General features: G+C 39.9%; 1 protein-coding gene across 1 annotated transcript in view; it reads right to left on the minus strand.

The window, feature by feature from the left end:
- Nucleotides 1-15,568, minus strand: part of LTBP1 (latent transforming growth factor beta binding protein 1) — a gene marked incomplete at its 5' end in the record, with an annotated part of 57,270 nt that overhangs the window by 27,872 nt on the left and 13,830 nt on the right. Inside the window, 4 exons of the mRNA XM_010194313.1 lie at nucleotides 1,186-1,329; nucleotides 3,765-3,890; nucleotides 10,701-10,826; nucleotides 14,388-14,510. Coding sequence (XP_010192615.1) covers nucleotides 1,186-1,329; nucleotides 3,765-3,890; nucleotides 10,701-10,826; nucleotides 14,388-14,510 — 519 coding nt within the window. The remainder of the gene's footprint in view (nucleotides 1-1,185; nucleotides 1,330-3,764; nucleotides 3,891-10,700; nucleotides 10,827-14,387; nucleotides 14,511-15,568) is intronic.

Below are 15,568 nucleotides of genomic sequence, written 5' to 3' on the forward strand. Positions count from 1 at the left end.
CACTGGGCATTGCTGTGCTGCCTCAGCCATCAGACTTTTTTTCATTCCTCCTTCATAAACCAAGCTCCTGTAAGCCTGAATCATTCTCACAAGATTTTGCAAAGGTTTCAGTTTGTCAATCAGCTGTTAATGATATTTCATAGGCAACTGCTTGAGTGCTGCTGAGTGCTGCATTCAGGTGTCTAAATACTTGTTGCAATTGGATCCCAGATATTTCAACCTTGTTTACCAGTCTGAAAGACAATGAGTAATAGGAGAAAATAGCTACAGCCTTGCAGCTGTAGAGTCTGTTTCCTGGCACTAGATCTAGTTATTATAAAGCTTTCCGGAAGCTAGATCACCTCTGCAGTGTAAGAACAAAATAAGAAAAATACCAAGACTTGCACTATGGAGGGGAAAAAAAAGCTGTGCAAGTAAATTTCTTCATTTCTTGTACTCTGTTGCTCCTTACTGTGGGCCTCTTCCTTTCTCCAAACTGGATCATTGTAGAAATGTAGAGGCAACTTTAAAGAATTCTAAACTCGTTTTTAATGAGTGTATTTCCTGTAGTATTTGCAACACCCAAAACACCTGATAACAAATCCAGTACAATGGACTACTAAGAAAAACGGGACAAAAGATGGAGTAAAACAGGCAAAGGCACTGAAAGAGACTGACACCAATGCAGTGGTTTGGTTTTTTGCTATCCCAACTATCTTTTGTGAGGACTTAAATTAGTATTAGATAATGCTAAGAGGATATTGCTGTATACAAAGTCTGGTCTTAATCATATGCTCCCTTAAACATTGCCCAGCCATACCAGTGAGTGTTTGTAAAAATTGGAACAAAAAGTAAAATCACGCAGGCTATGGACTTGATTCCATATCACATTTCATTGTTACAGCACAGCAAACAACAGACTGTTTACTCTGAACTGCTGTAATTCTTCGCTATTACTGCCAACTCTGTTGACGTATAAAATTTAGATGGTGTTCTACTATGTTTTCACTGCTAATGATTCACTGATAACATATTTCAACCTAGAAATGCCTCTTCTCATGCAAACACTTTCAGGAAGACAAAGTTATAATAAATTTTTCTGTTGTAGTTTAAGCAACACCAGCATTTAATGCAACTTTACCTTTCCATTGGTTACACATGCAGTGGAAATCATGCCAGGGATGCAAAAATCCGCTGGTTTTTTACCTGGTGAGGTACGGAAGCGGCACTGTCCGGTCATCGGATCATACTCCTGGTTTTCATCAGAGCACAGGCACAGGAAAGAACCATCGACGTTTTCACAGAGGGCTTCGCCACATACTCCACTCAGCATTTCACATTCATTCACATCTGGGGAAAAAGTCCAAAACAGAAATCAATTCAGATTCATTACTGACAGTTTGTTCTTTTACCTGTAGTACCAGTGCCAATACTGTCTGCCAGATTACAGATGTGATCTCTGGGGAAGGATTAAAAACTCACTAATACCTAAGTGGATTCATAAACAAGTAGTCAGTCCTTTGAAATAAAGGCTCCTGAAAGGCACAGTACAGTTTATAGACTATTGGTGCCGATTAAGTGCTGCTTGTAGACCAGAACACTGGCTTTCATTTCTTCCAGTTTTTTGGGGGTTTCTTTCTCATTTTTAAATACTTGCTTTTCTTGGGATTTAAAATTCAGACTAATTTTATTTGTTTTAATTTTCTTTACTATCGGATTTCGACTGAATTCAAGGAGCAAAATGAGTACATTTCAGTGCAATTCAGACTGCACTATGAAAAGAGAATTCCCTTTTCTCCTCAAAATCCCATTTTCCTCATGGACATTCACTGAACAGTGAATTCCCCAGCCTCGCCACCACCACATGCCTCTCATATGCATGGCCTTGAAGACTGCTTTGGAACCCACAAGGGTTATGCCCAGGTCACCCAGGGGCCCCCTGCAGAACACTGTAAATTTTCTCTCCCCAAAAATACCATGTATTCTTAATTTGGATTTCATGTACTTGCTGACTAGTCTACCCTGAAATGCTTTTTTGATTGAGGGGAGAGTTGTCTGTGGTTTGAACAAGGGTTACCACATATTGTCAGAATCCCTTAACTTTACATCTTTCTAGTTGCTAAAGTTTATGTTTGAAAATCTACTTTGTCCACTAATGACAGAATCTGAAAATTATAATTCAGAAATTTCTATAATTGAGTGTGGTCTGAAGTGTAACTTGTGAGGCAGCATTTTATTCTTTTTACTTTATCATGCTCTACACCTACCTGAAAGGAGGTTTTATTGAGGTAGGAGTCGGTCTCTCCTCCCAAGTAACAAGTGATAGGATGAGAGGAAATGGCCTCAAGTTGCACCAAGGGTGGCTTAGACTGGATATTAGGAAACGTTTTTGCACTGAAAGGTTATCAAGCACTGGAACAGGCTGCCCAGGAGTGGAGTCACCATCCCTGGAGGTATTTAAAAGTCGTGCAGATGTGGCACTCATGGGCATGGTTTAGTGGTGGTCTTGGCAGTGCTATGTTAATAGTTGTTCTCGATCTTAAAGTCTTTTCCAACCTAAATGACTCTAATCTAGTCATATGACTGAATGTTGATTTTTGTGTACTTTTATATAAATACCCATTTTAACTTACGGCTTGCTCAGCAGTTTTAAAATGTACTTTATTTTTTTTCTTTATCTTTTTCCTGAATTCTGTCACAGGGAGTAATTCTTCTTTGGGGAACTTTGCCTGGTGAGGAACTAAAGAGACCTACCTTTTCCTAAAATTGTTTTGGTAGATAACTGGCAACTCAGAATTAAATTTAGTTTCATACCAGCTTTTGCTCTCTCTCTTTTTTTTTTTCTTTCTTTGCTTCATTTGTTTTCATCTGTGAAAAGTAACTGTATGCAAAAATATACATTGGTATGCTGCAAACTAAGTGCCAAATGACATAAAGAATTTTGTAGTAAAACTATTTAATATATTATGAAACACATACAAACACTTCAACAAACTCCTCCTCTCTGTTTGGTATTCCATTTAGGTCTCTGTTCCTAGTAAATGTGTTTCATCCTGAGTTTGGCTTGAAGAAATTGCTTAACGAATACCTTTCCTTGATTTGGTATTAATTTTATATTTGAAACTTGTGTTGCCTCAGATGGTTCTCAGGTCCAGCCATCAGTATTAACAACATATCTGGAAATCTATTACTCACAGGAGAAACGTGCAGTAATTACACATCTACAGAAATCTCACATCTTTTCATGGTGATAGATGTCCTTCCTGGAGCTCAAAGGCAATGTTAAAATCTGTTCAAATACAATGTGCCTCGGGAGGTGTGCCATCTAACTCAGACTGGCTCTACCACATACCAGACATTATTTCCTGTAGGGGGTAGTACTGAGTTCTGGTTATTCAGCTAGGAGACTTAAACAGATGTTGCATTTAAGTAGGCTAAAGTATTAAATTCAATCTCATGATTTATCTTTGTGAATCATCCTGATGTGCAGAAATAGTGGGTTTTCTTGGTTTTTTGTTAAAGAGCTAAAGCTCGTCTTATTTTATGTTGGTTTCCATTCAGTCCTAATTACAGGTTCTCATTAAATGGATACACAGCTAAATTTCCATCTGGCACAAAATTCAGTGAGTAAAGCACAGCTCAACCTTATTTTACTAGTAAGTGATTCAACTAACAAAAAATGACTGAAACCAAAAATGTTCTTGTGAAGGAATGTCTTTTGCTCATATGCTGCTTTTTGTTCACTACAACCTTGCAGGAATGACTGCTTGCACCTAAGAACTCACCTGTGCATCCTTGCCCATCCTGTGAGTCCTGATACCCTTGGTAACAGAGGCAGCGGTAGGAGCCATCCATGTTTTCACAGAACCCATGACTGCCACATATTGTGCCGTTTGCACATTCATCAACATCTGCAAGGAAGAATTTTAACATCAGACAGGCCATGTGACAGTCACAGGCAGACATTCATGAATAATGCAAAGAAACAACAGATGTGCCATTTTTGCAAACAGATGCTGTGATGTCTGTCTATACAAGGGGATGGAAAACACAGAGGACATAACACAAAAAATTAATGTAAGCACACGTACAGTTTAAGAAACTGTTTCAGTGTTAACTTTGCAGGAAATATCTTACGCCAGACAACAGTTTTGGTCAACTGTCTCCAATCAGTTTCACCAAACTTGCCTATCATGGCACGATGCTACATACCACAGAGTAAGACATAGTTTAAGTATGATCATCTCTCTGACTGACTTGGAGATGCTGCCAGTGTAGCATTATACAGTCAACATCCGTGAAACCGAACTCACTGTGCCTGCAAGAAGACTTCAAGGGCACGGTTGCAGAAGTGCTACACAGATCTCATTCTGGCTCTCAGCACAGAAAAGAACTTCCTGGTGTACATGCAAGTGGGAAATAACTGTGGCCTGAGCCTTCCAGCCTTAATCCTGTAAGTTCATGCATATGAATAATTGTACTCAGGTAGGCAAAGTAATTGCAATGCCTCCATGCTTTGCGTACTGGCCCTCTCATTTGTAGTTCCCATTTGTGGATTGCTGGCCTTACAAGTAAAAACCACTACATGAGTAAGTCTGTTCTTTGACTCAGCTGCCCATCAAACTATAATGAAGCCGAGCAGCCTGTGGCAGAAGGTGGTTTATTTTTAAAGTGTACTACAAGTGCTAGGAAAGTATTATTTTTCTCTTCACTCAAAGTAAGACCTAAACACAAGGCCCTGACCATCTGTGGTCATTAAAGATGTCGTGGTGCGTTTTTCAGGAGGAGGAACATTAACTAAAACCGGGAACCTGCCAGGATACTAGGATTAGTACCTTCTGCTTTCTAAATTCCTCAGCAGTTGGAAGCAGAAAGATTATTGCTATATTTCTTTCCTAGAAACCATTACGACTGTTAAGTAAGGTTGCTGTCTGCTTGGAATTACCTTCTGCACTATGCCTCAAGGGTAATTACATTTTAAACGGTGAATAAAGTTATTTGATGGTCAATTCTGCACATCAGAGTGCCGAATGTGACGGCGCTTACCATCACTCTACCTCCAGTGAAGGCCTTAGGCAGTCACTGAACTAAAAAGCTGGTGGGACTGAGTCCTGCACTGCCACAAAGAGAGGGCTGCTTTGAACAGGTGAGCAGCACTGCCGCTTGCTGTCTTTATAAAGGATAGAGTAGGGCTCAAACACAGTCCTGTCTTCTCCTCCAGCTCTTCACAGCTGTGTCAAACAGAGGCCTAGAAAAGTCAGCACAGATGCACCTTGTTCTCCTGACAGCGCTCACCAAGCAACAACAGTTTCTACTTTTAAATTGGGTCTTACACTCAGCTGAAAGGAAATTCTTGGTCTTTGAACCATGTGGTCACAGATCCCCAAGGTAGCCAAATTTTAACAGCATGGCATTACCATCCACACAGGTTACCTGTTGTGCTGCTCTCTTGCTCCCCAAGTGCTAAAGTTCACCCACACATGCTTCTGTCTGCCTCAGGGAGAGGCTTTTTAGGGGTCTTGAAAACCAGCTATTCCAACATGCCCTGGTTGGGGGTTTGAACAGGCTTAGAATCACACCTATCTTCAAGGCCAGAAGAGGCCATACACAACCTCTTAGGTTAAAAAAAACTGTCTCTGGCAATTTCTGTACCAGTAGAGAAAACTGTGGAATTTTAACATCTTTTTCAGAATGGCATCTAATTTCACTTTAGGGTGCTTAAGTGATGGAAATTTCACCTCTTCTCCTACTGAACTGATGCACTGGTTAACAATCTTCAGCTGAAATACAAAATTCATGCAAAACCTGTATGTACTAGCACCGAAATCTAGGAGACATACACGACTATAATTGATAATTACAAAAAAAAGTACTTGCAGATGGAACTGGCAGAATAATTTATTTGGTTTGTTGGTTTTGTAGATAAAAGTTTTAATGGTATTTTAATCTTGATTTATTAAACAGAGGAAAATATTGAAGGAATTTATCTTAGAAAGTGTTATTTGTATTTGGCAAAGAATACAATAGCTGGTATGCCTATTCTCACGGAACTGAATATGAAAATTCGGGTCGTTTCTGCATACTGAACTTACTGAAATCTACCACAAACCCTCCCTAGTAGAATTAATTCAGCAACAAGAGTAAGCAACATATCTGTCTGTATTAAAGACACTGTCAAAGGTGAAAGGTCAAGTATTACCTTTGATACTCTTCCCTTTTCTAGTCACAGTAATGATAGAACTCTAAAAAGATGCATATGGAGTTACTGGAGAAAGAAGATACAAATTCTTTACGGTTGTGTTTTTCTGGTCCCTCTGTCTTGCTGCTGTACACTATACCTGCATAATTTATCTTATTTTAATATTTAGTCTCATGTGATCATCAGAGTTTCACATACTTGGGCAAAAAAATCTGAATACTCTCTCTTATTCAGAAAACCCTGTTAAGAAAAGTTAAGAAAAAGAATTAAGAATGAGTAAACAATGGTGGATTGACAGCCAGGAATTTAAGACAACAGGCAATAACACAGCATTTGGATTTTCTGTGGCCAACTACAGTTTAATAACAAAAGTTCCTGAGCCAGAGGACAGTTACTCTGTTAAAAGCCTAGACAGAAGAAACTACAAGTGGGGATTTTAGAATTACATAAATTACAGTATTTCTCTTAATAGCTAAATGTTTAAGGAAACAGATAGGGGAATGGATCTCACAGCTGCTTCTCCAAAGGTAAGCTAAGGTCATTGACTAAAAAGTCGCAGAAACAAAACTTGTGATTGTAGCAAGTATCCTAATTTAGTGTATAATACAGCCACAGAAGGCCGTTTTGTTTTTAAAAAGTACACAGTCTGAACATGACTTGATCTTTCAGTGTATGGGAAATTACAGAGAAGGTCCAAGCACCAAATATTTTTCCTTGTCTAGACAGCTTGCTCAAAGGACTCCTGTTTTACAGCCGGAAAGGGCATTTGTGTCTTTAATCACTCTGTAAAGCATGTGGCTTGTAATCGGCGATTCTCTTGCTATATGGAGACAAAGCAAGGGGGAAAACTAAACATTAAACTAATATATCCCATGTCTATACAGTGACTAAAGCAGTTCTCCATAATTACAACCTGTTTCAGAATCTATGACTCAGTGCTGCCTGCTTCAATCAAAACTCCTTTGATCTAACAACATCAGGATCTGAAGAAAGGTAAAACATGTGTGCACTCAGGCACACTCCTACTCAGCTCAACACCGTGTTCCTGTTTTCTGCCAACCTGAACAAGATGAAGGCATATTTAACCTCAGACGTGATATTTAAATCTCACTGAAATCTACTTACATGGCAAAGTGTCTGGAAGAGGAACTGTTTCCTGGGACAGTTCTGTACAGAGCTTGGGGGAACAGAGCTCCGATTCTTAGACTTCCAGGGCTGCCCATAATACCCATACATAAAAATCACTGTCATGAAAAATTAGAAAAATGACTATTTGAACAAAGACTTTGGTCATCTAGAGGCAATAATGCTGGATGGTCATTCCAACATTGTGATGACATGGGTAAGAAAGAGATTCTTGTTTTCCCCTTTCTGTTCTTACTTCTCTAGCCAGTGCCCAGGTAAGAAGTAGTTGATGCCCTAAAACATCTCTGTCAGCAAACATGAGAAGGCTGGTGAAGTCTGTGATTACTCATTGTGAAACAAGAAGGTAGCTCACAGAGGCATGCATACTTGAATCTATGTTTGGCAAAAGTCTGAGCTTTCTTACTTCAGTATTTAACCAGAGATTTGGTGGAGCTGTGAAGCTGTCTACTGCATAAAATTTACTCCATGTAACAGATAATACTCCGCCTCAAAAGGAGCCCTAGATTTTCTTCCCTGTATGCAAGCAGAATGATGGTTGTCATGTGCAGTTACAGCAAACATCTACTCTTAAATGGTCTTTGGTGGCAAAGGTAACAGTTACGCACTGTTCACAGCTCTGCTCTTTGTTTCCCTGATTTTCAAACTTCTTAGGTATGCAGTCATCTTGAGCAATGGGAAATGTAGCATTTTTTTCCGTACAGATTTGTAGATTATTCTTTGATCATAAAATGACCTGTGGATGCTCTGTGCAAGGATCCAAAAGGCTCAGATGGGCGATTTATTCAGTGGACAAGGAAAGGAGAACAGTATACAAGACAGTAAGTGAGAGGAAAGGAAGAAGCAGAGGTTGAAGAGCTCTGGTGGGATCTGTAAGTTTTTTCGGAGTGCCTGTTGAGGCAGCCAGTGAAGCTCAGGGCTTGGAGCAGAGAGAGGGGAAAAGTGAGGGAGCCACTGAAAGACATACGTGATTGGACATGGAGACAGAAGAGGCGCATGGGGCCGGGTATTGACTTAAGCATCAGAGAACCTCTAACTGGAGCTTTTGCCAACACAGTTGACTAGCAGCCAACTGGGTAAAACGCTGCCTTTACAGGAACCCCAGAGAGCTCAACAGGGAGGCAGGGAGCGCTCCCTGAGCCTCCTGTTCAGAGAGCATGGCACAGCCAAATTGCTGAACCCGGAGCCAGGCGGCAGTGGAACATTACCACTACAACAAAGGTTTGTCTACACCTTGGAAGAAGACACAGTCTCCACAGCTGTTTAGTTTACTTTGGCCAATGGCCATAAAAACTCCATACCAGCACTGAACCCACATGGGGTTCTTAAATGTTTTATGTTGTTGTTGTTTCTGACTTTTTTAAAAAAATGAGTCAAAGTCAGAGAAAAACAGTCTAGAGATATGGAAAATCTGCTCCCCAGGTACAGAGAGGTGTCTGAATCCAGCAAAACTTCCTCAGGTTCTTTCTCTGATGGTATAAACAGTTATTCTCACTCACTTAACTAGAAGTAAATTCACAGAGGCACCAAGCCTAAAGAACAGTAGCTCCTGTGGCTGGAAGCCACATCCTTTCTCAGTACCTGGAATGTCACACATTCCTTTTGTTTCTGATCCTTTTGTTTCAGCCTGCCTTTTCGAATGAAGCTGACCCCACTACAATTATTAACACTGACGCCATCAGTGCTCCCTTTAAATGAGTTTTTTCAACTCTAGAATTGTTTTTATTAAAATGACAGAATGGAGAAACTAATCGTGATAGAAAAGGAGTGCTGCTGCTTCAGAAGACTAGGAGTACCCTTGCTTTGCCAAGTTATTAAAATACTTTTCCATGTGGTGAATATAAAGTCTGATCTCTATTCCATACACACCACCAATTACTCATGAAGCACGCTCAACTGGTTTTGTACTTGTTGTCTTATTCTTCATTAAAAAGTTCCAAAACTACTCACAATCCTGGAAACAGGATCTTGTGATTTCATCCTTTTCTGTTTAGTAAAAGTTTGGCTTTTTTGTTCTAATGGAGATTAACTCTGTACTACTTAATCTTATGTGATGGTGACTCTTCCCTAGGAACTCTGCTACTTTATTAACTGTCAGAGATCCAGACAGAAGGTCTCATTGTTTCTGGTACATCCCCTAAAATTAGATGCCACTGACCTTTTTTTTCTTTAAGTTGTGTTTCTATTCAGTTCTGCTTTTTCAGTTTCTGGGAGTTTGATTTCACAAGATTAATAAGTGTTCTTCTGACTTTGGTTTGGAATAAAGTGTTTGGTATCTGCGAAGCGCAGGCTGCATTCCTCTCTGATCGCCTTGGGTTTTTTTTCAGCTCTGCTCAACAGTGAGGCAAAACACCTGCTACTACTTTTCTTGCAGAGAAATTGAAGATTTTTAACCATATCCTTCCTAAACACTGGGTGAAATGTATACATGCTGCCAAAAGAGTCCATGGACTTGCTTTGGAATTATCCCCATGACTTGAAATCACAAAATACTGCCTTGGCCCATCAATCACTGGAGTTATTCAGATTAGTTCTCTCTCTACTTGACCAGAATTTTGTCTTGGCAGTAAGAGAATGTTTCTTTCAACTTATGCCATGATTACAAAATAAAGTAAATGTGTATAGAAGAAAAAGCACCAAAAATACTGCAAGATTTTTAAAGTTATCAATAATAATTAAAACACAAATAGTGTGTTTGATGTCATGCTGTATCTAAATATACAGCACTTATTCCCTTACATCAGCATAACAGTATTCTTTCCACTAGTGTATTTCATTTCATTAGCTATGATGTTCCTAACTACATGGTAGGTTATATGCCAGCTCAGATAACAATGCTGTAATGCCTTTTTCCTCTGGTAAAAGGAGGTGGAGTAAATGCAAGAGTCAGACAGAACTTTCAATACATCTCCTCCACTGAAGGAAGAACCTTTTCAGTAACCCTAAGTGAACTATGAGAAGAGTTGGCCCATGAAAATCAACCACATACAGATTTACTGGCGTATTCTTTGGGACAGAGAACAGCTTACTTGGTTCTCTGAAGCTTGAGATCCACCACCCATCGGTTTTAACACTGTGCTATCATCTGCTCAGTGCTTCTCCTCTGCATGCATCCTGCCAAGCTGCTACCATCTACTTTTTTCCCCCTTCTGAACTACTACTTTTCCTACAAGGCTTCTTGCTTTGAACAGTCCTCTCATCCACATGAACAACCATTCTTCATCCAGTTCTGCCAACATCACTGACCACACAAAGTCACACATCTTGGCAGATTGCTGAGTTAACAGTGGGTTTTGGGTACTAGGCCCAAACTGACTACTTTTCTCACCCAGCTGATAACAGCAAATCAATGGGAATGCATTATTGTGACTTGTCTCACCTTCACACGTTCGGCCATCTGCAGACACAGAAAAGCCCCGCTCGCATATGCACTGGTAGGAACCATCTGTGTTTAGGCACTCCCCGTGAGGTGAACAGAGGTCAGATCTCTCACATTCGTTGATATCTGAAAACACAGAGACATTAATAGCTTTGCAAATCATACCCTTAATATTATGCCTAAGTTCAATCAGTCTTAAAAGCAGCTTTTATGCTGCTTTTTATTTATTTTTTTTACCAGCTATGTAAATAGCTATGTAAATGGGGCTCATTTTCCAGAGTAACCAAATCTTCTGGGGCCATTCTTAAACTCCATACAGGCATCAGTATGTTCTGCTGCATCGTACTCTCACTGTATCACTCTCTGTGATGAGGATGAGCAGATGAGAGTGATTTGTGAGACAGCAGTAGCATAAGCCAACATTTCTTCCTGTGTCAGAGCAATTCCATCTCACTGATTTTTGCTTGCTCCATGCTGGTCAACTTCTGCATCTGGTTCCATGTGTTACCAGTGGGTCTGGAGCTGCATTTTTCCCATAGGCTGATTTTAGATAATTTAAAGTCAAATGCTCTTTTTTGCTGAAGGGGAATGGAAATGGTCCCAACAGGTTGCTATATAAGAGTTTGTCATCATTGCTTTTTTTGTAGACTTAGAAAGTGTATTTCAAACACTGCCTTTAAAACTTGTGAATCTGAAGAACAAGCATTTCTTTCTGAGTGATGTCTCACTTACCAAGAAAACCTGCCGTCAACATTAAGGACTGCATTCATTCATTAAAGAGGCATCATTTTCACATGAATTACCATTCAGTTCTGCTTTACAAAAACCTATTAAGAAGTTTTCAGTACCACTCTGAGATCAAACACCAATTTAGAACCACCACTTACACATGAGGCTCATTCATCATCATCCCAGATACTAGAATTTCTTGTTCTTAACTCTGTCTTTTGTTGCTTAGATTCTGGCTGTTCTTACAGCCATACAAAATGCATCAAAGTAGACAACAATTTTGATAGACTAGAGAAATTATGATTTCTGAACCATCATTTCAATACCCATGCCATCCATTATAGAATTCTCTTTAGATACAGACTGATTTTCTCCTGTGTGTAAACCTTCTATGCCAGCATCTTCAAGTCATGGCACGTATGTGGAAAGAACTGAGGCAGCTTGGGAAAGGGTAGTGTCTGTACGAGGGGCATAGGGAAAAGTCAGTGCACTGTGCTTCACACAACACCTACACGTATCACGTCTGAATTCAAGGTAAATACGGACCAATGACATTTCCTAAAGCTCTCTGAAAATCAGGCAAAGTGGGAAAGCAGCAGTGACAGGGACAGTACAGTACCTTTTCAGAAGGCACACTGTTCTCAAGACTAAGTTTCTTAAAACTGCCAGAAAAATACTGGAAACCAAAAGAGCTGATTACACAAGGGTAGAACGATGTATTGAATACAGGAAAACAAAATTAACAATGTTAGGGAAATAGAGTATAATTCACCTGAATGAGCTAACGGCACACTTTCCAATGTTTTGGACTCTTTTTAACTTTGCTCCTTACCAAAAAAAGTTCCTAATTTCTAGTCTAGGTCAGATTCAACTTGCAGTCACTGCATTCTGTGATAAATTTGCCAGTTTAATTCGATAGTTCTTTGCTTTCAATTATGGTGTCCTCTGAACGTAATAAGGGTGTGATCAAGTCACCTCTCATTTTTTTCTTTGACAAAATAAGCAGTTTAAAAACATTCAACCTTTTTCCCCCCAGCTTTTTTTGCGTTCATCTCTGAATGCTCCTCAGCTGATCAGCATCCAATTTGAATTGTGGGCACCAGAATGGCAGTGTACAGCAATGTGCCAAGAGCAGCTGTACCAGTACAAAATAGAGGTAAATAAACCTGATTCTGATCTTCAGTCTTCTGGAGAGTGTGTTAGTGCTACTGGCCAGCGGGCTGCACTGGAAGCTCAGATTCAGCTGACTGCTCTGACGGTGACTGTGTCTCAGCCGGGAGACCACTATCCCAACCGGTGTGACTGAGATGCTTTCTTCAATACAGAACTGGATATACTGAAACGCATATTGGCTACTCATACCCAGCATACCGTGTGTCAAGATCACTCTGCACTAGGGGCCTATTATCTCGATCTTTTACCATGGCCCTAATCTCTCCACTGAAATTCTCTCAAAATTTTTATCATTTTTCTTGCTATTACAAAACTCTGATATAACTCATTTTCAGCCATTTAAAAATGTCTCAGCTCAGTTGCTGTTTAAAATATTTTGAAGGTACTGTTGAAGTGTAAAGAAGCCATCATTTATGATACAAGTATAGCTAGTTTTGTCCAGTACAAAGTATAGGACTGAATATACTGAATATTTCCAACTGACAAATAAATGTTCTGCTATTGCATCCTGTAACAGCTTAACAACAAGTAGTCAGCACAGTAAAAAAAGTCCAACCATACTTAATTCTCTTAGTAAAAAATTTCCCTTTATGGCCTTTCACTGTGTCCACTTCTTTGCTATTCTAACCTGTCACTATTCATTGTATCAACTCCTTTCTTCCATTTGTTTTGATTGGGATCTGACTATTTCTCAAGCAGTTTTACTCCCCTTTACAGCAAGTTGTTATTTTTCATTGTTGGTGGTCTTCTTCTTCAAGGTGGCACTCTTACCTGAAACTATTTCCTGTTTTCATTCACATTTTTCTCTTAAAAATACTGTCTGTCCCTTAGTTGGCTCCTAAGTGCTTTCAGTTTTGTTGCATTTATCCATTTAAAACATGAAGCAGTTTATATAGTGGAGTAAAGAGAACAGAGTGGTATCAAAGCTGGCACTGATTTATAGCTTGTGATCAATCCTTTTTTCTGTCAATGAAAGGTCTAACATAGCTCTTTGGTATGTTGAATACAACATTTTCTGAAAGAAGTCACATAGAATACTCAGAACTTTTACAGAGAATTTGCTGTCGGTTGCACAAGATCTTCAGCATCGATCAGCTGGAATACAGTCTCTCAGCTCAAGTCTAAACTGCATAAGAGAGCAGCCAAAGCAAAGTCCAGTCTCCTGCTCCTCCAGTCATTTAGAGCACGAACACGCTCTCACTTTCCAGCTCTCATACCATAGTTCTCGTCTCACAAAAACAGATGGCAAAAGGGAGTTGTGAGGCATGCTCGGGTGTTGTGCCAACAGAGTTGGGATTGTTCAGAGCTAAAAGCTGCTAAGTATTTTTCTGGGTTTGGCAATGCTGACTCAGCCTCAGATAACACATTATCTTCCTCCCCACTCATCCTCCACAAAGCACTGCAAGTGTTTCAGAGGTGAGAGAGTTTATCTAATGTGACTTGACACTAACTATACTGCTCTTTCTGTCATATCACTGATTCACAGACATAGAAGGTTCTGTCAAAATAAATGTTTCCAGGATTTCGGAAAACAAGCACTGCATCTCTGTTCTGATATGGATTCTCTTTCAAGTTATGGAGGCTGAGATCTCAAGCCTCTTTAAATAATTTCTCAGCATATATTTTCAGAAAGCAATAAAAAATGAGAAATGCAATAAAGTATTACAAATGATAAATAAAATTCGCTTCCATTTCTTAGCATTATCTGTGGCTATCACAAGTTACACTTACAAGCTTGCACATTTAATAATAATGACCCTTGTAATTTTTATAGCTATTTCATACCTTTACATCCTCTATTCACTATCTGCTGGAAACCATCTGGACAAGTGCATTTGTAAGACCCGTCAGTATTCATGCAGTTTCCTCCAAGGCAAACATCACTGTCTTGAACGCATTCATCAACATCTGAAATAAAAGTGTAAGCGAATTATTAGATGATGTAAAAACTGCAGAAATTTTTAATAGTGATACTATGATAGTAATGTAGCAACTTGAAGCTACTTATGTGGAAATCAAGTTTACTACACATTAGAATGTCCCTTTAATTTTCCTTTCATGATATCATCAAACTTCTTGTATTTCTAGAGAGCTTTAAAATTTGAGTTTGTATGTAATTTATTCCTAGAGAATATGTCTAATATGTGCCATCTGCATCTCTAATGAAAGCTATCACAGCAGATCTTCATATTGCTCTCTACCTCTCTTTAATAGTGCTTGTGGTATTGCAGTAGGGCAGTTAAAAAGAAATCCAAGCAGCTGTACATTTAGAAGACAGGCACAAAAATGCCTACTAATGCAAATCTGTGGTTTGTGCACCTTTGGACATGTTTAGGCCACTACACAGAGATCCCTGAGCCAGAAGTGCTCTGACTCAGATCTCCCTTGGAGCAGGAGCAAGCCCAAGCACAGCTGGTGTGTCACACCAGACAAGCTGTGCCTGTGGAGAACACTCCCCAAACCACCACCTCAACAGGAGGTTTGCTGGACAGGGACCACACTGTGTGGACTGCTGTGCTGTTACTTCTTCATGCAGCTCATGCAATGCAATACAGCCATTTGCAGGCTTGGCCGTGAAGCCCAAGAGCTGCCTTTGCTCAAGCCAGAAATCCAGCTCCAGAGTCAGGGCATGCAGGGCCTAGCTCCCAGCTGCCTACACGCCCCATCTTCCCAGCACCAAGCCTCAAGGCCTGTAGACTGTCCTAGTGTCCTGACGTCCATAGGAAGAATGTGCTGACTGACAGAGAGCAGGATAAGTTTCAGGAAATAAACTAGATACAAAGTAATCAAATATTTCAAGAGCAGTGCACTGGGTGTTGTCTCTGCCTAAAGTATTTTCTTCCCGACGTCTTTCAAAGGGCTTAAAGGCAGCCCAATGGAGGACAGAGAGCACAGCTACTGCAGGGACAGGATTAACTCAGCAAGTGCCTACCTTCCAGTGATGGTACAGTTTTGTTTCACTACAG

Source organism: Mesitornis unicolor, unplaced genomic scaffold (assembly GCF_000695765.1).
Source record: "Mesitornis unicolor isolate BGI_N332 unplaced genomic scaffold, ASM69576v1 scaffold8491, whole genome shotgun sequence".
NCBI classification, from domain to species: Eukaryota; Metazoa; Chordata; class Aves; order Mesitornithiformes; family Mesitornithidae; genus Mesitornis; species Mesitornis unicolor.